Here is a 25,265-nt window from a genome sequence, read left to right as displayed (position 1 = left end):
CTAAAGTTTATAGACCTAAAGTTTACGTACCCAATTCATATTGAATTTAAATTTGAATTCAAATTTTTTATATATAGTATTTCTATACATAATTTTTTCTAACTTTTTATTTTTAAAAAAAAATTATGGAGATGTATAAATTTGAGGTGTACAAACTTTATATTTATAAATTTACTAAAATAGGAAAGTAATGCGGTGCTAAAAAAGAAAATCAGGTAGAGGGAGGGAATCAGAAATTTAATCGCCCCTAGCGATCCCTAGCGATCGATCGCCAGGTAGCATTCTCGGCTACAAGCTGACTCCAAATTTAACTACCAAGGCAGGGGCACTCAAGATATGCAGTCATGTTTAAAATATTCAGATCAGCACCTGATTATAGCCGTTGGTGAGTGGTTGTCGTTCAAAAGGCCAACCTGGGGACATGATGTTTAGGATTCCAGATCGCAAGGTCGTCGCACACGTGAATTACTAGTAGCTACAGTTACATAGTATAGTGCAAGTTCCTGTGTGAAATTCGGCTTCTGTACGGTCACACATTTGAATTTAGTTTTCACGACGGTAATTTAGGAAATGCACTGGTCCTTGCGGCGTGTTAAATACCTGAATGTGGCAAAACACCCCGTGCCCGTCATGACTCGGAATTACTCTCTGCATTGATGATCTTCAGCAAAGTACTTCAATTATGTGCGATACTCGCCAGTATCCATGTGATGTCCAAGGTACTGTGTATAGTCCCCGCATTTAATAATATCGGTTCATCTCCTTGGAAGTACCCATTCATATATATTACGAAATTTTTAACTCTATGCTAATTTGACATAAATAAGTTGGTAAATGCCAATGAAACTGGATGTTCATTTGGTTTGTTGCCCAAAAATTGCCGAGGCCAAATTATTTGCCAAGAAAAAAAGGGGCTAAAACAATTTCCCAAAGTTTTGGCAACAAATGGAACACCGACGCTCTACCAAAATTTCGACAACACCGAATCTTGTTACTACCTCTTTAATCAAATAATTTGCATTGACATTATATTTCATCTCAAATTTTGACTACTTCTTCTAGGAAAAAACAATTACAAACACTTTAAAAATATGTTATATTATTGAAGTGTCATTTCACATATATAACAATACAATTTCTAGTCATCGGAACCTAACCATTTAAAATTAATTTATAGTCAAAGTGAGATGTCAATAGTGTTTTTTTTTTTTGTCCATTATCGTTTTCTTGTAGTTTTTTTTAAACTCCATTGTATGTGCATGGTAGGTTACATACAAATATTGTGAAATAGAAATAGTAGCTATACTTCATACTTTCTACGTAGTTGATATTCACTGGTAGCAATTACTATTTTAAACCATTTTAAATCCTATGTAAGTATGACATCATCTATAAAATAAATCATCTTTCTCATATTGGGATTGTTTGGCTGCCTTTTATTTGATTGTGGCTACAGCTATCGCTAGTAGATTGCTAGTAGCCATGGCTGTGCGCCGCAGCCGTTTACATTGTGTGCAAAAGTAGTAGCAGTAGCTGTTTGAAAACTTGCAAATTGATGTTTTTCATCCCCTCCTTATCCCTCATACTAAACAATTGAAGAAACACATACTATGTCGATGCCGAAAGGACAATATAAGTAAAGAAAATGTCATTTTCTAAAAAGAATTAAAAGTAGCATTGTAAAATAGACAGCTCATGTTACTATGCCGTATGGCACCCTGTATGCTCCAAAAAAAACGTACATGGGCTCCACTCAACAACCCTATTCTCCATGGGGTCTCGCATTCAAAAACACCCACCAAAGAACAATCGACAGAGAGAGCCACAGAGCCATTGAAAACAACCCCAGGGGAAGAGAAGACAAACGACTCAGCGCAACGGTCTCCTTGGGTTGGAGAAGACTCAAACAAACAAAAAAATCACCAAAAAAAAAAAAGAGAAAAAAACAAAGTACTACTCCTCCACTGTACACCACCGTCTCTTGCACTCCTCTCGCCTCTCTCTCTCTCTCTCTCTCTCTCTCTCTCCCCCCACAAATTCAACAAGATCGGCGTGGGGAGCACAGCCCGCACGCGGTGAAGCGCCCGCTCTCTCTCCATCCACCACCTCCAACCTCCCCCAAAACCTCCACCTCCACCGCCAAATTAGCGAAGGAGTTCAAACACTCGAAGGGCCATGGCTGCCGCCGCGGGGCTCCGCCGCTCAACCGTCACGCCGCGGGGAGCCGCCGCCGCGTGCCTGCGTTTTTCCGGAGCCGGCCGCCGCCTTCGCCCAGCCTCGGTAACGGCCTGCTCCCTCCCTCCCTCCCCGTGGGCGCTGCTACTCGCTTGAGCATTGCTGGTTGGTTGGCGAGTTGTTCGGTGATGTTGATCTCTGGCCGGGGGGTACTGTGTCGGCTGTTAGGTCTGGGTGAACTGGTTCATGCAGATCTGTAGTACTATTAATTAGTTTGGGGATTTCGCGAGAAGGATGATTGGTAACCTGAGCAGGAGCTGGGTGGGGTGGTGGTGGTGATGGATTTGATTTGATTAATCGGTGGTTCTCAAGTTGTATCCGATTATCGGACGTGCTAACAACTGTACTAATTACGTGCGTAATTACTTCGTAAGGGTCCACAGAAATGCTTGCCTTCTCCTCCACCCGCTGCATCAATCTCGTCAGCAGCCTTGCCCCGCACTCAAATTCACAGCAACAGGACGAATTCGTGCATCTCGTCCCCGTTGGTGGCTTGGCTTGTTGTTCCTTTTGGTTTTTATATGCCTTGCTTCTTGGTTGGGTCTGTTGTATAATGGTCCCGCACTGCTTGCAGATGGTGTAGGAGAAAAGAGGGATAGGAGAAGGGGGGAGTGAGCGGGAGAGAGATGGGGGCGATTGGAGGCGACGAGCTGGTGCAGTGGGACAAGATGGGTGCAGCTGAGGCAGTCAATGGCGGCTGTGGAGGCGCCGGGAAGATGGATAGGATACAGGTGTTGGTGAGGCTGAGGCCGCTGAGCGAGAAGGAGGTTGCTAGGGGGGAGCCAGCGGAGTGGGAGTGCATCAATGACAGCACTGTCATGTTCCGGAGCACCTTCCCTGACCGACCCACGGCGCCAACAGCATACACGTTCGGTGAGTTTGCTGATACAATTGTTGCAGATGGTCATTGCTTAGATATTCTTGTGTTGGAGAATAGTAGATAACATTTGTAATCATGGTTCATGGAACCTTCAAACAAGATATTGGCTTTGACTCTTTCACAATTGTGTATATTCGTCATATTACAATTCATATCATTTGTCATTGACAGTTTGAAGCATTTTGATGTACAGAATTGCTATGTAAGGTTATTTTGATAGTACAGTAGATTGGTAATGCTGTTCTCTAAAACTAACTTGTCACTGTAACACAGTGTTTCGTGGATTAGTAATATTTGAAGAATTATGATTGATGCTGGTTAAGTAAATGCAGTCCAAGATTGCAGGGAATGGTTGTGGTTGGTTGCCCAGATGAGAGCCCACCTTGTTAAAGAAACTTTATTGAGATTGGCTTCATTTTAATAATTTATGCCAGAGGCACCATCCTAGATAATTGTGTTCTCTTTGGTGCATCATGTCACCTGGAATTTCCTGATTCAGTCCTCCAAGTTAAATTCTGGACCCTGCATGATTAACATAAGCATCCTTTCATTGCAGATAGGGTATTTCACTCTGATTGCAGTACCAAAGAAGTCTACGAGGAAGGGGTGAAGGAAGTTGCCCTCTCTGTAGTTAGTGGCATTAACTGTGAGTGCAAACCACACACGACACATACCACAATTTCAAAATATGTTAAGACATTTGAGCTAAATCAGAGTGCATTCCCTTTTACAGCAAGTATTTTTGCATATGGACAAACCAGCAGTGGAAAGACATACACTATGACTGGAGTAACAGAATATACAGTAGCAGATATATATGATTATATTAACAAGGTAACCAAACTTCCGTCCATCTTCTGATCCCATGTCAGAGTTTGGTCGTATTTTACAGTCTTCAAATGATCTTTTTTTTTTCAGCATGAAGAGAGAGCCTTTGTGTTGAAGTTCTCTGCGATTGAAATATATAATGAAGTTATAAGGGATCTTCTTAGTGCGGAAAATACCCCTCTTAGACTCTGGGATGATGCAGAGGTGAAAAAAGGGCTCCTTATTATCCTTGATAATTATTATCCTGCAATGTATTTGCTTCTGACTTTATTATGCTATTTATTCAACAGAAGGGCACCTATGTAGAGAATCTTACAGAGGTTGTATTAAGGGATTGGAACCATCTCAAGGGACTTATTTCTGTGTGTGAAGGTGCAAAATTGATTACTTATAGCAGGCATACATTATTTGTAATTGGTGAAACCGTTTATCTCACATGTGCTTATGTACTTGCAATAGCTCAAAGGAGGACAGGGGAGACCTTCTTAAACGAAAAAAGTTCTAGATCCCATCAGATACTTCGATTGGTTTGTTCTTTACTCAAATCTATGAATTACTCCCTCCGTCCCAAAATAAGTGCAGCCATGGTTTTCTGCGCCCAACTTTGACCGTTCGTCTTATTTGAAAACTTTTTTAAAAAAATTAAAAACAGAAGTCACGAGTAAAGTACTATTTACGTTTTATCATCTCATAACAATAAAAATGCTAATTATAAAAAAATTTCAAATAAGACGGACGATCAAAATTGGGCGCAGAAACTCATGGCTGCGCTTATTTTGGGACGGAGGTAGTACTTTGGTATAAATTGTCATCGTTGAGTTTATGCTTCATTTTGGCTGATGTATTTGTCAATCAATTCAGACAGTTGAAAGCTCTGCTCGTGAGTTCTTAGGAAAGGACAAGTCAACTACACTCGTGGCTAGTGCAGTAAGAATAACATCTTACAAGTCTATCATGGAGTTCTTTTTATTGGAAAAATTAGGTGCATGCATTATTCATTCTCCATTTCTCCCCATGCAGAACTTTGTTGATCTGGCTGGAAGTGAGCGTGCATCTCAGGCATTGTCAGCTGGCACAAGACTGAAAGAAGGTTGTCACATTAATAGGAGTTTGCTTGCCCTTGGCACTGTCATTAGAAAACTGAGGTCCGAATCTCAACTTGAAACTGTGCAATTTTATTTAGTTCAATCCACGTTATAGGAAAATTTGGTTGTCTTATTTAGAGAAAAGTTTGTTGCTTGACAGAGTATGATTTTTTAAGGATGGCTGTAGTCATGTAGCTCCATATATGTTTTGATTTCACACTTGTCGCTTTAGAGAATTCTAGGAAAGATATATATTTGGAGCATGTATTATGTGCACAGAATTTGTGCAAAAATATTGTTAGATATGTAAAACATAAAAAGGCAATAGGGTTGCATTTGTTTGATAACAGATAATATATTTTTTATATCATTTTATTTTGTGTAGTACATGTCATGTTTTGCACAATTTTTTGTGTGCTGACATATTTAAGCATGCTTTATGCATATGTATTTTCTTTTGGGATTTTATATAGTGTACAATAAAGTGGGATGTTTACAGTAATGTTTGCTTGGAATTTCGCCCAAGTGATATCAGTTATATCTTTTCATTAATGCAGCATGGGAAGTAATGCACACATACCGTATAGAGATTCAAAGCTTACACGCATACTACAGCCATCTTTGGGAGGTAATGCAAGAACTGCAATTATTTGTACACTGAGCCCTGCCACTAGCCACATTGAGCAATCAAGAAATACTCTGCTATTTGGGAGTTGTGCAAAGGAAGTAGTTACAAATGCTCAGGTTAATGTGGTCATGTCTGATAAAGCACTGGTTAAGCACTTGCAAAAGGAACTTGCTAGATTGGAGAGCGAGTTGCGGCATCCAGTTCAGAGTTCCAGTCTCGAAACATTATTGAAGGAAAAGGACAACCAAATCAGAAAGGTAAAGTTACTTGTCACTTTTCTTACCTCCCTGTTTTCTCCTCCACGGCTCATACTGGAATTTGCAGAAAACTATTGTTTTTGTGTGCATCTGGTCTATCTTACTTGCTGCCACTTTTGCCTTGTCCATTACGAGTATTTCCACACTATTCTACTTGACAAAAAAAGTTTGTTGTTTCTGTTGCACACATCCATAAAATTTCATGTCATGTCCATTGCAGATGGAGAAAGAAATAAAAGAACTGAAGTCACAACGTGATTTGGCTCAATCCAGGTTGCAGGATTTGCTGCAATCTGTCGGTGATCATGACCTGAACCGTCAAGTATATTCTCTGCCATGACTTCTGAAATTTAGTTTTGTTTCATCTCGTTGTTCTGGCAGGGTCATGTTTGTTTTGTTTATATTTTAGGTTCAAGGAAAGCATTCAGTCAGAAGCCCTCCATCTGTTGGAATGCCCCCAAGCGTCAGCAGAGATGATAGTTCTCAGGTCTCTCATGATGATTCAGATCTTTACAAGGAAGTGCGATGTATTGAAAGCAATCGGACAGGAGGAAATGACCAGTTGGACTTATCAGCTGGTGAAAGTAGTAGCCCACAAGATTCAAATATGAATTCTGGTTTGCATGGAAATGATTCAAATGCATCAGTGAATTCTAGGCATTCAAGGCCCTCTGGCGAAGCTCCTATTACTTTGGAGGAACACTTGGAGAATATTAGAAGGCCTTTTGTCAGTCTAGCCAAAGATCTAGGATCTTCAACACGTAACTCATCAAACTTAAGAGTAATTGGTAGAAGCAGGAGCTGTAGATCACTGACAGGTTCTACTATGTTTGACGATATGGAGATGGATGATTGCACTCCACTAAATAGAAGTTTGGTGGAGTTCCCAGGAAGACCTGTGGAATCTCATAGAAGAGGATCTGCACTGCACTATGATGCAGAGACCGACACACTTTCAAGGGCAGGATCCATGAGTTCTGAGATCAGCACTTTTAAGGATGCAAAGACAAATGGGTCTGTTGCATGCGATACAGAATTCACTGGTATTGGTGAATTTGTTGCTGAACTCAAAGAGATGGCCCAGGTTCATTATCAGAAGCAGTTAGGTGACCAGGTATGAAAATATCTAATTAGCTTTGAGGGCACTTAGCTCTGCAGTTCATTTAATTATTGTTTTATTCAAGAAAAATGTGATTATGTGATGCTGGTTAGGAAAATACATGCTTATATATAGTATTGCTTCGGTTTAACATCCTGGCTCTTGGGACTCTATCATAGAATTTCAACAATTTCTCCCACCCCTCAAAAGCCACATACCATTAGCATTCCAACTAATAATCTAAAATAAATAGTGTTTTCTGCTGAATACTTCTTTTTCTATGCTTCAGCAAGTAATTAAATTATTGGCATTTCATCCATGTTTTAGAATGCAAATGGAAAGAGCATCGGATTGGACCCGATCGAGGGTGTTTCTCAGTCACCTTCTCGATGGCCTTTGGAATTCGAGAAGAAGCAGCAAGAGATCATCGAGCTTTGGCAAGCTTGCAGCATTTCCTTGGTCCACAGGACTTACTTTTTCTTGCTATTCAAGGGAGAAGCAGCTGACTCGATCTACATGGAAGTGGAGCTTCGAAGGCTATCATTCCTGAGAGATACATACTCAAGGGGGAGCACCCCTAGCAATGCGATAGTAGGCAGCCTGAGTACTTCCCCTGTTGCGAGGTGCGTAAATTACTCGTTTCCATTCATTCACTTCTTTTGTGCCATAACCTTAAAATTAGCGCCAAACCATCATGAGCAACTCATAAGCCCCGTGCTCTGCTGTAATGCAGCGCAAAGAAGTTGCAGCGGGAGAGGGAGATGCTTGCCAGGCAGATGCAGAAGCGGCTGTCCACGGAGGAGAGGGAGCACACGTACACAAAATGGGGTGTCTCGCTGGACTCCAAGAGGAGGAAACTGCAGGTCGCTCGCCGCCTCTGGACCGAGACGAAAGACCTGGAGCATGTCAGGGAGAGCGCGTCCCTGGTCGCCAAGCTGATCGGGCTCCAGGAGCCAGGCCAAGTTCTCAAGGAGATGTTCGGGCTCAGCTTCGCGCCGCAGCAGCAGCCGACCCGGCGGCGATCCTCCAACGGCTGGAGATACGGGATCCCTTCGTTCGCCTGATTTGGATCGACCACACACGAAACAAGGCTGACACGACGATGCGACTGACCAAAGGATCTTTTGTTTTTTCTCCTTTTTTTTTCCCCTTTTCGATCTTGGTGTATCTGCGTGTTCAGATTGTCCATAGGATTTTAGGAAGCACAAAATTGATGGTGGCGTCCGTTTGCGCCCTTTGTGTTGCCGGCCTCGTGCATGTTTCTGCCCAGCCGCCGCCGGTCTTTGATTGCTGCTGACATTATATCGCCGCAGAGCCAAACGGTGTTGTGTTGTATAACGTGTGCTAGTTTCTCGTATTTTGCTTGTAGATCCGCTTTGATATAACGGTCCTTACTAGAAATGCGGAAGAGAATGCCGCATGTGACGAGTATATTTTTACAAGCTGGAGTAGGTTTCTCTCTTTGGTTTGATAATTCTCGATAAACATGAGAACAAACATTTATAACTATCGATGGCTTTAAAATTTATTTTGTTTATAATCACTAGAATAACATATATAGATTTATTTCACAAAGTACTATAATAAAAATAAAAAATGTTTATTTATTGTATATATTATAAATAGAAAAATATAGTTAAAAATATGTTTTAAAGGCCGTTTCATTGTTCAAAATATCAAGAATTATGAAACCCGGAGAATTAATCTTTACGGCATCCACATTTTGAGGTTTTGAGGCAATAGTACCTCAGCCGGATGTCTAATCCATCGTTTTCCCGTACTATTTCAGCGGGGGTTATCGACCTTCACGATATTATAGGTGTTGCTCGGTAGCTGTGAAAAACCGTATAAAATTCGTCAAAATTTTAAACAAATTATTTTGATCTGACAGTGGTTCCATATTTTAGAGATAGTTACTCGCGATTTCAGACGGTAACCACATGGTAAGCTGCGTTTATTGTGAACTGTTTGGAAGGGGAAAAAAAAGGGAAAACGCAGTAGAAAATCAAGAGGAAATTTAGGATAACTACAAGAATACTCCCTCCATTTCAAATTGATCTACATATAGTTTTTTTAGGTTATTTCTAAATGATATACATATTTGTATTCATTCATTAGGTATATTCGTTATTTGTGCATTGGAGTAAATGGACATTGATGCATGCATCCATGCACACAAGCATTTATAACCCACATGCAATATCTTGATTTGCTATTGGTTAGAAAATAGTGGGGATGGTGCATGCATTGAGTTTGTTGCTAGAGTAAATTAATTATGTTATTTGGTATACTTACACTACTGGAAAACTGATATTTGCTCGGTCGCCCCAAAACTACAATAGTTTCGGTTACAAAAAAGAACCGGCACTAAAGATCATCTTTAGTCCCGGTTTAAAACCCCATAGCCATTCTACGATCACCAACCTGTCAGTCCCTTGTCAGAGAGATCTTTAGTCCCGGTTGGTGTCACAAACCGGGACTAAAGATCACCACTTTACCAACCAAGACTAAAGATCTCCTAGATCTTTACTCCCGGTTGGTAAAGTTGGTATTACCAACCGGGGCTAAAATCACGCGTAGTATATAATCCATATTCCATATCCTCTCCCCCACAACCAGCCTCAATCTCCTCAACAATCGGCCTCTCCTCTCCTCAGATCCATCTCCCTCTCCTCCTCCCCCTCCTCCCTTCACATCCGATGCCCGGGCCGCCTCCTCCCCCTCCTAGCTACCTTCCCGTGCCCAGCAGGGCCGCACGCAGCAGGCGGCCGCGCACGGGCCGAGTAGCGAGCGGCGGCAAGCGACGCTACCGGCATCCATTCTTTTTTCTTTTTTTTTTACAATTTGTGATTCACTGAGATGTATAATTTTGTGATTTGTTGTATGAATCTGAGATGTATAATATATGATGTATTTGGTTTGTGTGTAATTTTTTTAAGATCTGTGATGTATTTGATTTGTGTGTACAAGTAACTTAAGATTTGTGATGTGAATGTTTTGGGATGTTACTTTGATTTGGGGTTTGATTTGGGAATATGCATCCCACTCGATTTGGGAGAAAATAAAGAGATTAAACTCTAGCTAAAAAACAATGAAAAAAAAGAAAAGGAGACCTAGTGGGATTGCCGCTACCCTCTCTTTAGTCCTGGTTGATGTTAACAACCGGAACTAAAGATTCTCGATTGGTGTTACCAACCGAGACTAAAGATAGATGGGCATCTTTAGTCCCGGATTGCTAGTCCCGGTTGGAAAACCGGGACTAAAGGGGGTTACCAACCGGGAGTATAAATGGTTTCTTCACAAGTGTTAATTTCAGTTTGAGTAATTGGATTATAAAACTTTTAGCGAATACGCAAGAGGATTAAGTGTCCAAACATTCGATCTGATAGGGACTTAAAAGTTTTACTCCCATCTAAACAGGGTCTTAGACTGCAAGTCGAAGGACTACGTATCATAAAATCACACCTTGATTAAAATACTATTTGAGTATCCGTATAAAAATAGAGACAACATATTAATAATGGTGATAATCTGCATAGCCCGTTATTTATGACCATCAACCTACAGGTTATATATAGTACTTGTTTTCCATAAACTGTAAAACAAAGTATCCAAAATCAGCACTTTTTTTATTAACCGAAGACGCATGCCACGCTCGCACACCCAAAAGTGTGTCCCATAACACATGTTAAAAGAAACGAACGGCATATCCATAGCATCGCTGATTTCCTATTGATATCACACTCAAGTGTGTATATATTTGTGGGCACCATGATTTAAACCCTAGTAAGTGAAGTCTCGCAACCACGATTACACCACCACAATACTGGTGCTTCCCCAATCCACACGCTATTGTTTCGTCCTGATATGGAGACAAAATATTCCCAAGAAATTAAATTACATTATTGTTGCATTCCATTTGGCTTCAAGGCTTAGCTACTTCATCGTTTCTAGCGCACTGCATTTACATTTATACATGCTAAGAGCTCATATCAGGCTCTACATTTATACATGCTCTTAGGTTGTATTCCATTTGGCTTCAAGGCTTAGCTACTTCATCGTTTCTAGCGAGCACTCTTCCTCGACTGCTAAAAGAGGCATATTTTGAAAAAAAATCATAATTTTTTTTTAAAAATAAAAAAATAAAAATAATTTCATTAATAATTAATAATCAATCAAATACATCTCTTCGCCTGAGATGTACTAGAAATCTTAGCACGAGACTTAACTGCCACTTCTTTTACAAGGGAAAGGGACTACCAGAAACTGCTGAAGAAGCCAAACAAGCAACCCCATCCTTCCCTACAGATACCCCAGCCAAAAAAAGGTGCTTTGATCACTCCTAGGTGCATTCCAATAATAAAGATTTCTTCCATTGTAACTAACACATCGTTTCAATAAACAGAGGAAGGCCTACACCTACAGCAACGCCTCCAGTTGCTAAGAAATTGTTCAAGGATGGTGCCCAGCAAAAAGGTAATGACAGGTTACTCCTCAAACACAAACTCACCTATCTACACATAACAAATTAGCAATTTAAAGGCATTCCTAACCTCACAGCTCTTAATTCATCTACACAGTGAATGAGTTGTCGACGTGCAATCCATCTCAAGACTTTTGCTTATATGTACAAAGCTATGTCCCAGCTAGAAGACAGATGGCAGTTGTGAAATTACCCAGGATTAAAGAACCAAGATCTTTTGTTCATGGCTTTTTGTCATGATTATCATTGTATATAAGTGTTGCCTTATCTACCTTCCTATATCAGAATGCTGATGTATTGGCAGAAAATGCTAGTAAAGTGATAAGCATACCTTTTCACCCTGTTCAGCTCCATAACCACTATAACCATCAACTGTGGATAAAGCATGTGCTCTCTGCATTTACAAATAGACCCATCAAAGATCAATGTTTATTTGAAAAAAAAAAGAACTATAATACAGAAAATGCAAAAAAAAAAAGAAGAAGAAAAAAGAAAAGGAGGATGATGATTTCTTAGTTTACTCCTAGGAAGATGCACAGCCACTTATAAAAATTAGGTGTTTAGTTCTTTGTTAAGAGACAAAGGATTAGTGTGAGGATAATTACGATAAGTCTGAGTTAAAATTAAACACAATTGTTAATTTAATCTAAACTAATTTGTAAGCAATAAGCTAATCTAGCTTGCCATGATTGTTAATTCACGCCCTGTATGAACTATGAATAAGGGAATAACTTTTGTGTAACAGGAATTCAAAGTACTGTATGTCTCACAGCAGCCTATTCTGTTCTATTGCCACATTGATGCAACTTTTAATATTCACTGGTTTGCAAAAAAATCATCACCACATGCCTTCTTCTAACTCAAATAGCCTAAATGCTGCAATCGCACCTTTTCTCAAAAAGCCAAAAAGTTCTTTTAAGCTTGACACTTTATTAGTTGCTGAACTAGGTAGGTTGTTACTGTACTGTAGTAGCAATTATTTTTTCCTGTTCATATGCTAACATTTTGTTGATGTTAGTATTTCAGATGGAAACTGGCATTTGTGTTATAACAGGAGCTGGGAGTACTGCAGTTCTCGTCTTATACTAGGCTACTAGCACTCCTCTGATCTGATGGCCAACATTAACATGGCAGATACTGCTCCTTCCTGTGATACTTACCTGTTGTTCAATGGAGAAACACTGCTTCCAAATGGTGTCCGTGCGTTTATTTATACCGTTGTCCTCGCGTACTGTTTTATTGGTCTATCCGCGATCACTGGCCGGTTCTTCAAATCGATGGAGAGCATCATGAGACACTCCCGGGAGGTTGTCACAGTAGACCCACACACAAATGCTACTATTGTCAAGCATGAGAAGGTGTGGAACTACACTATAGCGGACGTTGCTCTCCTCGCATTTGGTACTAGCTTCCCTCAAATTTCACTAGCAACGATTGACGCAATCCGAAATCTGGGTCAGCTGACAGCAGGAGGTATACTTTGATCACCTCGTGCAAATGTTTGTTCCAAAACATCCGCAATTGTATCTAATTCGGTTTCTTGTGATTTGCAGGTTTAGGTCCAGGTACCCTTGTGGGTTCTGCTGCATTTGATCTGTTCCCCATACATGCTGTTTGTGTGGTTATGCCAAGGGCAGGCTCTAAGAAAAAGATATCTGATCTCGGTGTTTGGTTAGTTGAGCTGTTCTGGTCATTCTGGGCATTCATTTGGCTGTATATTATATTGGAGGTAAGCCATACATTCTCATCCTGCTATCTAACTATAAGCACTAAATCCAGCATTAGGTCATATTAGTACTTTTCGCTGTATACAGGTGTGGACACCTAGAGTGATCACCCTCTGGGAGGCCTTGCTGACAGTACTGCAATATGGACTGCTTCTGCTTCATGCATATGCGCAGGATAAGCGCTGGCCATATGTGTCAATCCCTTTGTATGGTCCTAATCCCTTAAATAATCGTTCTTTTTATCTAATATATTTCCTGTGGCCATGTACAAATTAAGGATGCACTTTCCTGATGCTTCTAGTTTTATTTGCTGAAAACAGGGCAAGAGGTGACAGACCTGAAGATTGGGTTCCGACAGAAGATGCTTCAGTTGATTATGACGATAACTATGATGGGATTGGGGACATACTCCCTGGCCAGAATGAGGATATTGTGGATATATTCTCAGCGCATTCTTACAGTAATGAAGGTAATCAATTTCTGGTTTTTTTTTCACTCACTATTTTCTTTACTTCGTGTAACAATTCTTCGGGGTTCGAATTATTCTGAAAGTAGTTTCTTATTGCCTTTCAGGGTATCACCATGTTTCAGAAAAGGATGTGGAAGAATCTCCAACAGGTCTTACATTAAAGAACAAATGGGAGGATACTCACTGGTTTTCTATTTGGTGGCAACAATTTGTTGATGCTGCAACGGTAATTTAATTCACTATCACTCTATATATTATACCTTGCCAATGCCATTTCCTGTTTAAATTAGAATTAATGCTCAGTTATTAGATCAATGTAGTTTGGCAAGGATACTTTTGTGAGGGGATACTTGTAAAACTTAATTTTGCAAGCCAACAAGGACATAACAATGACAAGATATTTTTTAATGAGAGTTATGGTGGATAGAGAAGGATGTTCTAGACTTTATAAGACAACTGCAAAACTTATTTCTAGTTACGCATTCAGTGGAACTACAGGGGTGTACGACTTGGATAACTTATACAGTCAGGAGAGCTTTATCTGTTGAATATCGTCACACCAAATCAAATTTTATGCCGCTCTTGTGCTGTATTCTTGTGTTATTGGTTTACCATTTCTAATATATCACCAAAGGCAAAATAGAATAGTAAAGCATATTCTTTTATCTTTGTTTAAGAGTGTTTACCACAAGCCTAACAGTGTACAGCCTTCAGTTGATGAATCTTTTAACATTGAATTGAAACCTAAGCCGCACTCGTTTTTAAGTCTTTGAAGTACATTGATTTGACCTGAAAGTAACAAAAATTGCTACAGCATTCCCATTGGTTATAAGTGATTTTGTTATTATGTGAGCAGTTGGAGAGTTCAGTGTCAAGAAAGATGGATTCTACCTGCTTGAGAGTCATCGGAATCTCATGGAATTTAATCATTGCACCTTGGAAAATGCTATTTGCTTTCATTCCCCCTTATGAAATTGCTCATGGCTGGATCGCTTTTATTTGCTCACTAATCTTCATAAGTGGTATTGCTTATGGGGTTACTAAGATTACAGATCAGATAAGCTGTGTCACAGGTTGGAACATGCTCCTGTACAAGTTCAATTTATCATCTGTCAAGGGTGTAGCTGCTTGCTTGCTGATACAAAATCTACTATCCTGTGTAGGAGTAAGTCCATATGTTATAGCATTCACAGCACTGGCTGCTGGAACATCATGGCCTGATCTAGTTGCAAGCAAGATAGCGGCTGAGCGTCAAATCACCGCCGACTCCGCAATTGCCAACATCACTTGCAGGTACATTTCTGCACATCTCCTCTCCAATTAGTTGTTCATGCCTACCTTCAACCTTTTGTAAATTTATCTTATCGAGGCGGGATAAACGGTATATCTTATTTCCGCAGCAATTCGGTGAACATATATGTCGGCATTGGTGTTCCATGGTTGGTGGACACAATGTACAACTATTTTGTCTACAAGAAGCCCCTGTACACAGACAATGCTGCTGGCCTCAGCTTCTCCCTTCTGGTCTTCTTCGCGACGTCGTTCGGTTGCATCACGGTTTTGGTTCTTCGTCGCGTCATACTTGGCGCCGAGCTTGGTGGCCCTAGGATGTGGGCTTGGGCAACATCAGTGTACTTCATGATCCTTTGGGTTGTTTTTGTTGTACTTTCATCCTTGAGAATCTCTGGAGTAATATAGACTACCTACAAAGTATATATATAGTTGCAGTTCTTCATTCTTTTCTATATCTATCTCTTATGGTTTTCTTTTTATATATGCATAGCCTTTTTTACACACAAGAAATATAGAAGGCCGGCCAAAGTTAGTCATTCTATAGGTACTGTACATATATACATTACATGTGCTTGATCGATGCATTATTTTTGTAAGCTGCTGCATATTCATATAATGAAAAGCTTTTCTGCCTGAGAAAAAAAAAAGAGACATGTGCCACTGATTACAATATTATGCTCTTTCAGAGAGTATTTTCACCTCAGAAGAGATTTTTTTTCTTCTTAATCTTCATGACAACTGTATGCCTTGTTTCAAGAAGGCCGACCAATCGAGCTTGATGGAAGTCTCGGAACATCTTTTGTGGTTTTGCTAGATTCAAGACCTGGAGTCAATTGAACCAATGGATTCAGCGTGCTCCTCATCCAAGATACTCCGTATGCTGTTATTGCAAAGCTAAACAAAAGCATGACATCCTATAATACTGTACAAGTGATCCCCACTTAGTGCAGTTATTAGGATTTTGCTGAGTTCTGGTGAAGCCACGTCACTCTTTTAATCCCAGCCGTTCGATCAGGCGCTGCAAACGGTCGGATGCGTTCTATCCTACCCTAACCGCTCTGCCTTCTTCTCCACCGAGCGCAGATTTCTCCGCCCCGCCGCCGCGCGCTCCTCTCCCCACGCGCGCGACTCCTCCCTTCCCCATCCTGCGCTCGCTTCCTTCCCCAATCGCGCGCGCCAGGTGCGGGCCCACCGCCGGCAGCTCTCGCATCCTCGCGCCGCTTCTCCTCCAACCCTCTCCCTCCCGGCGCTTCTCCTCCACACCCCCCCTCCGGCGCTTCTCCTCCCCCTTCCCCTCCCCCCTCCCCTGGCGCTGCTCAGTTTGCTAAGTATCGATGATAAATATTTAGCTTTCTCCTGATTCCATTCCTCCTCTTCATGCTAAATATCGATGCTTTCTCCCGATGCTCTGCGAGTATCAAGTATGCAGGCTTTCAATCCCGGCGCGGCGCTCACCACGATATCTTATCATTATCCAGTACTCATGCGGATTATCAGGGCTTTCATCAATTTCCCGTCCAATTCATCTGGTGGCTCATATGGATTATCAGGGCATTGATTTGATCTTTCGATTCAGAAAACATTGGTCGATCTTGGCTGGGAATCAGATCTATATAGGGCATATATGCAGGGTAAACAACTAATTTGTCCTCCGTCAACATGATTTCATTTGCAGCTCCTGACATCAGGCGATTGGTGTCTTCCTGGTGTTTATCTTTCCTACTCCCATCAGTATTTGGATGAGGTACATTTTCTCTCCCCTTATTCTCCTACGTTGAGTTCATTGGCTCGATCCCAAATTTATCAGCTTTTGGTTAAGCTGATGTCTATACTGTACTCTCTTTTTTTTCTCCCCTTACATCAAATAGCGAAGCTTTAGGTATTCTTCAGTCTGCCCCATTGGCTGGAAACTATATTGGGCATATTACAGGGTTCATGGTTAATTTGTCCTTCGGCTACATGATTTGATGGTAGCTTCAACATTAGCCGATTGCATGGTGTCTTCTTTGTGTTTACCGTTCTTAATCCCATCAGTTTTCAAGTTTTTGATCAGGTGCATGTTTTCTTCCATTCTCCAATGCTGAGTTTATTTTCTCGATCCCCAAATTGTAACATAGCTATTAGGTGAGTTGATGATTGTACTCATTTTTTTCTGCCTTTTTGTAAAATAGCATGCATGTGTTCTTCTGATTGCCCCATTTTTGGACATATAACTTGATAATATCGCTATGTTTTATCTTTTGTAATGTCACTTACATGATCGATCTGACCCTAATTGACGAGGTAAATTTTGATTAGACATTTCTATCTTTGTATTCAATTCTGTTCTGATTCCTGAAGAGAATTTTACGTTTCCAAGAAACGATTGCTGACGATAACTTAGTTTTCCTCTCCATGAGAGTGATACGGGAAATTTCAAGGCTGCACTCCTTTTCTGCTTATCAAATAATTTTCTATCATGCAGAAAAAAATTCCACAGGTGAGAATTCGATCCAGTTTGCAGCATAGCGCAATGAATAATATGTGATTTTACCCCTTTTCAGACCTTATATATGTCAGCTACTATAAATCAACTTCATGATTTCATAAGGTGATTTTCTTATTCTATTCCTAGATGTGTTAGTCATGTAGTAGTATTTCATAGTTATATAATAGACCATATAAGCTTAATCTCTACATAAATATATTTATCATCCTTTGAGCCAGTGAAGTTAGCAGTATGAATTAACGTGATGATTTAAATGTTGGCTGAGGAAGTCTGATGTACGAGTTAAACATGTTGATTGAGATGTTCTCACAAAACTTCACTTTTTTTTAATAAATTTAATTCTTCGAACAATTAATTTATGAGAACATTGATAATACAATCTGTTAACTGCAATTTGTACTTTGGCTAGCCCGTGATTGCTAATGGGTAAGATTATTGCATAATCTTTCTAACCTCCATGTATCCTGTTTTGACTGTTAATGACTAATTTCTTAGTGGGATTTACAATATTTGATTTACATATTATAGTTTTGCAACTATGTTATACACCAACATTCCGCAGCAACGGGCGGGGTATCATCTAGTTTCCAAGATTTGTCATCCCATATGTGCAGCATAAAAGGCAAATCAGCCCTGTTTGACATGGCTCCAATGCTTAAATTCTTTAGAGAAAAAACAGACTTTGTAGATTAAATCAAAGTGGCATAATCTTTTTATTTTGATAAAAATATTAGAAAATATCATACCCTAATATTCTTAGCATAGTACTCCATTCATCTCACTTATTAAGGTACGATCAAACTTGGCATAGTCTTCAAAGGCTGTGTTCTTTCCCCCATTTTCCTAACCCATCTATCTCGTTTTCCGCGCACACGTTTTTCAAACTGCTAAACGGTGTGATTTATGCAAAAACTTCTATATGAAAGTTGTTTAAAAAAATCATATTAATCCATTTTTTAAAAAAATCAGTTAATACTTAATTAATCATGCAATAAAACGAACTTCATTTTGCGTGCTGGGGAGGAGGGGCTCCCAACCCCTCCTCCGAACACAGCCAAAAGCTACTTTTGGACTTTAAATTTGTCATATATTATAATGTTTCTAGCAACAAAACCATAGTCATATGAAAGTAAATTTAAATGATAATCCAATGATATTGTTTTCATCAAATAGAATTTAATTTATAATAAACTATTTATTGATAAAATATTCAGAGAGTTGAATATTAAAATACCTGTGTGCCTTAGTGAGTGGGCCAAATTAATTAATGGAGTAGTAACAGCTTTAACCAAAGAAATTTCAACAATTTCCCAAGCTAGAAAAAACCCAACTCCAAAATAAACATGAGTTAGAACTGTGTTAAGCACCTAAATTGTAATACCTGTTACTCTCTCGTTCTCATTCTATATTTGTCCTAAGTTAAATATATCTACCTTTTTTTATCTGTCCTAAGTTAACTATGTGTATGTCTATCTTTTCTACTACTCCCTCCGTTTCAGGTTATAAGACGTTTTGACTTTGGTCAAAGTCAAACTGCTTTAAGTTTGACTAAGTTTGTAGGAAAAATAATAACATTTTCAACCCAAGACAAATTTATTATGAAAATATGTTCAATTATTGATTTAATGAAACTAATTTGGTATTATAAATATTATTATATTTATATATAAACTTAGTTAAATTTAAAGTAGTTTAAGTTTGATCAAAGTCAAAATGTTTTATAACCTGAAATGGAGGGAGTAAGTAATTTGAAACGAAGAGAGCAGACAAATAATAAACTAGTAAAGCCTGTGACTTGGGTTCTAGTCATTGATCGTGTACATGTAGGTCTTGTTTAGATCCCAAAAAATTTTAGCCAAAACCTCACATCAAATATTTGGACACATGCACCCCTACCAGTGTGTGGAGGCATTGCATAAACGAAACATGGAAAAGGAATCAACTTGAGAGGTTAGACCTGCTAGCTCTACTAGGTCTGGATGGTCATGCATTTTTTTTTGAAAAAAACCACGCTGCAAGCTCGACAGCCTCAACCTCAATGGCAACCATGACAATAATATGCATGACAATGGTGTAGGAGAAAAGACACGTCGATAACCAAAAGGCGCGCCTGCGCATGCAAAGGCGGAGAGAAGGAACGATGGTGGCTCAAAAAGAAAGAGCGTCGGTGGCAGTGGTGCGTGGAGCGACACTAATGTTAGTGGTTGCTGATGGTCTCACACAATCCCTAATCGAAATATTTATTTTTTTTCTCTTAGTATTGCTGATCCGTGGGCCACCAGCCAATCATAAAGAAAAATGTTGAGATAAAAGGTGGAGTATTTTCCCCTTCCTTCCCTTTTTGACTCGAAAAAAAAAAGCGTCGGTGGCGGCCGTGCGTGTAACAACACTAAAGTTAGTGGTTGCTGGTGGTCTGACACAATCCCTAATCAAGTTTGATAATAATAATAATTTATTTCCTCTTATTAGTATTGCTGATGCGTGGGCCACCAATCAATTGTAAAGAAAAAAAATGTTGAGATAAAAGGTGGGGGTATCTTCTCCTTCCTTCTCTTTTTTTTTTTTGGCTAAAATAAAAGTGGTTTCTGGTAGTCTGACACAATCTCTAATCGAAATATTTATTTTTTTCTCTTAGTATTGCTGATACGTGGGCCACCAGCCAATCATAAAGAAAAAAAATGTTGAGATAAAAGGCGGAGAGTATCTTCCCCTTCCTTTTTTTGGCGTAAAAGAAAGAAAAGAGAAAATCTCCCGTCGTCTCCTTCCTTGCGCCAAGAAAGACGAGCCGCGGCTCAACACCGGAGGGGAGGGGCGCCGATCTCCATCGCCGAGGAGAGCAGAGCAGGGGAGGGGATCCTGGTGAGCCTCCTCTTCCTGATTCATCTCTCTCCCATTCTAGCTTCGGGGGACTACTTTTGCCTGGAATTTGCTCGCGTTCGTTCGTGCGTTCGTTCGTTAACCCTAGCTTCTTCTCTTCTAGATCTGGAGGAAGCTCTTCTCCTCCTTAATTTCAGAGCCTTAATACAAGTAGTAACAGTTTAACCTCCCCCATGTCCCAAGTTGGATCCGCCCCTGCGAGTTCCGATATTGGGTCCTCCCAATTCTCAATGCCATTTTGTTCATCGGGGGGCATATGGTTCATTTTTGCCTGCATTGATTCAAATGTGGTTTCGAATCGTTTGTGAAATTCGCGGGTATACTTGTTTATGATACATGAGGCCTTTTTTCCCCCATGAGGAGGCAAACTTTTTAGTGAGTGGATCCACTAGTTCATGCCTCAATTTTTTTCTCCTCTTTTAAGTTTTCCAAAGAGCTACATTGTTGTAAAGTGTCTGATACAATTGATTGTTTATTCAGGTTAGCGCTTTTGGCGTATGATTGATTTCTAAACGAATTTTGGGCCGTGAGGGGAAGTTCAATCATGGCAGGGTCTCTTGCCGCCTCAGCATTCTTCCCAGGTCCAGGCTCATCTCCTGCAGCATCAGCTAGAAGCTCCAAGAATGCTGCTGTTACCGGCGAATTGCCGGAGAATTTGAGTGTCCGTGGCATTGTCGCAAAGCCTAACCCACCTCCTGCAGCCATGCAAGTAAAGGCACAGGCTCAAACCCTTCCCAAGGTTAATGGTACGAAGGTTAACCTCAAGACGGTGAAGCCTGACATGGAGGAAACGGTGCCTCACAGTGCTCCAAAGACGTTCTATAACCAACTGCCGGATTGGAGCATGCTTCTTGCGGCTATTACAACCATCTTCCTCGCCGCAGAGAAGCAGTGGACACTGCTTGATTGGAAGCCGAAGAAACCTGACATGCTTGTTGACACATTTGGCTTTGGTAGGATTATCCAGGACGGTATGGTGTTTAGGCAGAACTTCATGATTCGGTCCTACGAGATTGGCGCTGATCGTACAGCTTCTATAGAGACATTGATGAATCATTTACAGGTAAGTGGTTGCACATTCTGTTTTTAGTTTCATTTCTCATTTCAGCATTTTGTTATAGATTCGTATGTCTCTTTCAAGCTGGCAATTATTTAAAATTTTGCAGGAAACGGCTCTTAACCATGTAAGGACTGCTGGTCTTCTTGGAGATGGTATTGGGGCTACACCGGAGATGAGCAAACGGAACTTGATATGGGTTGTCAGCAAAATCCAGCTTCTTGTTGAGCAATACCCCGCATGGTACTTTTTTGCAAACCTTTGCTCCTCTTGATATATGTATCTTTGGTTTCTTTCTATCAATTCCTTACTCTAAGTTGTCATTTAATTTTCACATTTTAAATTACTTCATATTTGTTTTGCTTCTTTTACAGATATCGTTTTATGTACTACTTTACAGCTGTGTGTCCTTTGCATATTTGTTTTTATTTGTTTAAAGAAGATTCTTACACAAGCAACAGTAGTATTTAGCTCAATATTTACTTTAACATGGTTTATCATATTGTTGTGTGGATCTCTGGTCTGATTTCTCCATACACTGGTTGGTTGATGAAAATCAAGTGAATCTTTTACTTGCTCGTAAATTTCGCTGCTGCAGGTTTGCAAGAATATGGGTTGAAGTTTTTATACTGCTATAGAAGGCCATGTTTTTCTTTGATTTCCCGTGATAGGCCTCATGTTTTGGAGGTTCTGTTATTCCTCCTTGGTTGACTAAGAAATGTGTAGTAATATCAGCTCCAGTTTTGTTGGATCAAGGATAGATTTTGTGGCAAACTAAATTTTCCAATTAGGAAGAAATGAATATATTCCTACTTAAGTGGGAGGAGCATGCACTTTGTTTCCAATTGTCGAGCCCTGATTATAACACAAACTATCAAGTTATTTCTCTGCATTTAGAAACAGGATTTGCATCTTGGGTAATCCTCATTAAAGACATAATCTAGCTTTAGTACATGCAACATAAAAGTTATGATGCCCCAAGGCCTTTTTGGTACAGCACTGTAAGTCTGTAGCTCTCCTTGCTCTATGTTGTCCTCAAAAGACACAACATCAGTTAAAAGAACAGTAATCTCTCCTTTAAACGTCAATTATTAGTGGAGTAGTAATTTAGATCCAAGAGCAACTTCATTTGTTACGCCTTATTCATTGCCCAAAGCTGCCTCATTAAATGATGTCTTCTCTGTGCTTCCTTGGATCTTGAATTATGCTGAGTGGGAATGCCAGAACGGGCATGTACTTACGTTTTCCAGCGATAAGCTCCGTTTTAAAAATAAATTAGCAAGTGATTTATTTGCATTTATAAACAAAAATTTACCACTCGGGTAGTTCATATTAAAGTTATTGTCTAGCTTTATTACAAGCAGCATGAAAGTTACGATACCCCAAGGCCTTAGTTTGGCAGCACTTAACTCTGTTGCCCTGTTTTGTCTTGAAAAGTATAACATCACTTAGCAGGACAATGCTCTCCCGAAAACATAACTGATTAGTGGATAGAGGGAGAGGTTTAGTCCCAATAGATAATTGACTGGTTACTTCATATTCATTGCCCAGAGCTGCCTCATTAAATGTTCTGTCCTGTGCTTTCTTGGATCTTGAATTAAAAGACGTCTGTACAGGGTACCACACCTCAAGGGATCACAATTCAGAAAGTTTCCCTTTATTGGGCTGCAGTAAATGATTCCATCGTGTAGAAAAGAACAAAAGCAATTAATGCTGTGCCATATCATGGGAGAAGCTAAGGACCGATCTAGAACAGTGAACTTTTGTTGAACAGCATCTGTCAGTTTAAATTTCTAGGTGGTCATCATTCATCAAATAAGTGGTGCTAGTACTACTATTCACACGTTATGTTTAAATCCTCTTGTCAACTGTGTCAACAAGTGGTTGAAAACTTCTTTTTTGGGGTTTTGAGTTAGAAAAATGGAAGTGCAATTTCAAACTGTTTTTTTAGTTCAGATACAATTGCCGATGTCTTTCTGTGGATCAAAAGGAATGACAGATGTATTGTACCAACCTGCTATGGTTTTAGGGGAGATATGGTTCAAGTTGACACATGGGTCGCTGCTGCTGGCAAAAATGGCATGCGTCGAGACTGGCATGTTCGTGACTACAACTCTGGCCGAACAATCTTGAGAGCTACAAGGTTTGGGCTTCAACTGTATCCTATTGCAAGAATCATCTGTATCATTTTTTTTATGAGGACATCCAATCTTGGTATTTCTGCTTGGTCACATCATTGATAATCACTAATTGTGCTCCTTTTCCAATCCATTTGTTGCAGTGTTTGGGTGATGATGCACAAGAAAACTAGAAGACTTTCAAAAATGCCAGATGAAGTTAGAGCTGAAATAGGCCCATATTTCAATGACCATTCAGCTATAACAGAGGAGCAGAGTGAAAAGTTAGCCAAGACAGGAAATAAAGTTGGTGATGATGCTACAGAGCAATTCATAAGAAAGGGGCTCACTGTAAGTCAGCTAGACATGGTTACATACTGAAGTATCATTATGCCTCAACTGCTATCATTTATCTAAGAAAAACAGTAATAATTGATCTCACCCCTCATTTATTTTAAATGATATTTGATGGACTCCTGTTTACTGCAACAGCCTAGATGGGGTGACCTCGATGTCAATCAGCATGTGAACAATGTTAAATATATTGGGTGGATCCTTGAGGTGGTTATTCTTGTCCCTTATATTCATTGTTTAGAGAAAAATAATTTGGCTTTATCCTTTTATATGGTACTTCCTTTATTTCACAATGTAAGTTATTTTAGCATTTCCCACATTTATATTTATGCTAATGAATCTAAATAGATATATGTGTCTAGATTCATTGGCATCAATATGAATGTGAGAAATGCTAGAATGACTTACATTATGAAACGGAGGGAGTAGTTGTTAGGGAACCATTTTATGTAGTACTTGCAATTATTTTCTAGAGATTCTGATCTGACCATCTGTATTGTTGATATTGTCATTAGTCTTACATCTGGTCAGTCAGAAGGCTTTCAAACATGTTTCTGAGTTCTTTCTAATTTTTTCCCCCAGAGTGCTCCAATTTCAGTACTGGAGAAGCATGAGCTTGCAAGCATGACCCTGGATTACAGGAAGGAGTGTGGCCGAGACAGCGTGCTGCAATCACTTACCACCGTGTCAGGGGAATGCACCAGCATTGGCGCCGACAAGCAGGCTTCTGCCATCCAGTGCGACCATCTTCTTCAGCTTGAATCAGGAGCTGACATTGTGAAGGCACACACAGAGTGGCGACCAAAGCGATCGCATGCAGCAGCTGAGAACGCGTAAACAAACAAACCGACGAAAATCTGTGGTAGGGAGAATATCAAACTTCCCTTGCCTCTGTTGCCCTGAAGCTGATCTTGAAGTGTGAGTTGTATTCTGTAAAAAATTAGTAGTTTCCATAGTGTGAGGTTGGAGGGGAGGTGTTGGTGCTTGCCTACTGTACCTGCTACATCTATTATTTCTTGATTCTTTGTTCGCTCTTTTTTTTCTTTTTTGTTTTTAACCCCTGTGGAGATAAGACAGGTTTTGAAGTGTGGAAGAGGTTGTTTCAATCGTCTAATTGATTCAACTATTCAGCAAGTAAACTGCTCCATGGAAATTTCATCGTTTGGTTGGAGCTTGAGAAATGTTGCTACTTCCTCCGTTTCACAATATAAGACTTTCTAGTATTGCCCACATTCATTTAGATGTTAATGAATCTAGACATATATATGCGTTTAGATTCATTATACTAGAAAGTCTGTTTAGATTCATTAACATCTATATGTATGTGAGCAATGTTAGAAAGTCTTACATTATGAAATGGAGAGAATAGTTGTTTAGCTTCATCTAAT

General features: G+C 39.8%; 3 protein-coding genes across 12 annotated transcripts; all 3 read left to right on the top strand.

Moving 5' to 3' along the window:
* Positions 1 to 1,984: 1,984 nt before the first annotated feature.
* Positions 1,985 to 8,454, top strand: LOC127762963 (kinesin-like protein KIN-7C). Its single transcript, XM_052287508.1, has 14 exons — positions 1,985 to 2,280; positions 2,810 to 3,108; positions 3,672 to 3,761; positions 3,849 to 3,949; positions 4,034 to 4,147; positions 4,234 to 4,315; positions 4,403 to 4,470; positions 4,805 to 4,870; positions 4,964 to 5,088; positions 5,586 to 5,913; positions 6,134 to 6,235; positions 6,323 to 7,027; positions 7,340 to 7,635; positions 7,746 to 8,454. Exons 2-14 carry the CDS (start codon positions 2,862 to 2,864, stop codon positions 8,074 to 8,076), a joined length of 2,655 nt encoding a protein of 884 aa, XP_052143468.1. The 5' UTR covers positions 1,985 to 2,280; positions 2,810 to 2,861; the 3' UTR covers positions 8,077 to 8,454.
* Positions 8,455 to 12,607: 4,153 nt separating this feature from the next.
* LOC127764148 (magnesium/proton exchanger 2) lies at positions 12,608 to 15,389 on the top strand. Its single transcript, XM_052288981.1, has 8 exons — positions 12,608 to 12,968; positions 13,049 to 13,224; positions 13,310 to 13,428; positions 13,543 to 13,691; positions 13,796 to 13,917; positions 14,548 to 14,764; positions 14,855 to 14,984; positions 15,092 to 15,389. The coding sequence occupies exons 1-8, from the start codon at positions 12,608 to 12,610 to the stop codon at positions 15,387 to 15,389; spliced, it is 1,572 nt and encodes a 523-aa protein (XP_052144941.1).
* A 691-nt stretch (positions 15,390 to 16,080) lies between these two features.
* Positions 16,081 to 25,088, top strand: LOC127762308 (palmitoyl-acyl carrier protein thioesterase, chloroplastic-like). Of its 10 annotated transcripts, none has more exons than XM_052286775.1 (12): positions 16,081 to 16,728; positions 16,853 to 17,037; positions 17,449 to 17,574; positions 19,550 to 19,668; positions 19,942 to 19,999; positions 20,108 to 20,331; positions 20,830 to 21,412; positions 21,516 to 21,649; positions 23,436 to 23,549; positions 23,688 to 23,874; positions 24,016 to 24,084; positions 24,460 to 25,088. In XM_052286775.1, the coding sequence occupies exons 7-12, from the start codon at positions 20,894 to 20,896 to the stop codon at positions 24,712 to 24,714; spliced, it is 1,278 nt and encodes a 425-aa protein (XP_052142735.1). In that variant the 5' UTR covers positions 16,081 to 16,728; positions 16,853 to 17,037; positions 17,449 to 17,574; positions 19,550 to 19,668; positions 19,942 to 19,999; positions 20,108 to 20,331; positions 20,830 to 20,893; the 3' UTR covers positions 24,715 to 25,088. The 10 variants fall into 10 exon arrangements, with proteins under 10 accessions (XP_052142735.1, XP_052142732.1, XP_052142737.1 ...); XM_052286772.1 differs by adding an exon at positions 19,731 to 19,785 and having other exon boundaries at positions 16,853 to 17,574; positions 19,550 to 19,648; XM_052286777.1 differs by lacking the exon at positions 16,853 to 17,037.
* The last annotated feature ends 177 nt before the right edge of the window (positions 25,089 to 25,265 follow it).

Source organism: Oryza glaberrima, chromosome 2, assembly GCF_000147395.1.
Source record: "Oryza glaberrima chromosome 2, OglaRS2, whole genome shotgun sequence".
NCBI lineage: Eukaryota > Viridiplantae > Streptophyta > Magnoliopsida > Poales > Poaceae > Oryza > Oryza glaberrima.
The sequence above is the reverse complement of the archived record's forward strand: the minus strand, read 5'-3'. Positions and strand labels throughout refer to the sequence as shown.

Bases quoted from the DNA above. Each gene is read 5' to 3' on its own strand.
- LOC127764148 (XM_052288981.1), top strand. From the start codon at position 12,608: ATGGCCAACATTAACATGGCAGATACTGCTCCTTCCTGTGATACTTAC. The intron at 13,429-13,542 runs GTATGGTCCTAA...TGCTGAAAACAG, and splicing joins CCATATGTGTCAATCCCTTT to GGCAAGAGGTGACAGACCTG. The intron at 14,765-14,854 runs GTTGGAACATGC...TATCCTGTGTAG, and splicing joins TCAGATAAGCTGTGTCACAG to GAGTAAGTCCATATGTTATA.
- LOC127762963 (XM_052287508.1), top strand. From the start codon at position 2,862: ATGGGGGCGATTGGAGGCGACGAGCTGGTGCAGTGGGACAAGATGGGT. The intron at 4,316-4,402 runs GTGCAAAATTGA...TACTTGCAATAG, and splicing joins ACTTATTTCTGTGTGTGAAG to CTCAAAGGAGGACAGGGGAG. The intron at 7,636-7,745 runs GTGCGTAAATTA...GCTGTAATGCAG, and splicing joins AGTACTTCCCCTGTTGCGAG to CGCAAAGAAGTTGCAGCGGG.
- LOC127762308 (XM_052286781.1), top strand. From the start codon at position 20,894: ATGGCAGGGTCTCTTGCCGCCTCAGCATTCTTCCCAGGTCCAGGCTCA. The intron at 21,650-23,435 runs GTACTTTTTTGC...CTATGGTTTTAG, and splicing joins GTTGAGCAATACCCCGCATG to GGGAGATATGGTTCAAGTTG. The intron at 24,085-24,459 runs GTGGTTATTCTT...TTTTTCCCCCAG, and splicing joins ATATTGGGTGGATCCTTGAG to AGTGCTCCAATTTCAGTACT.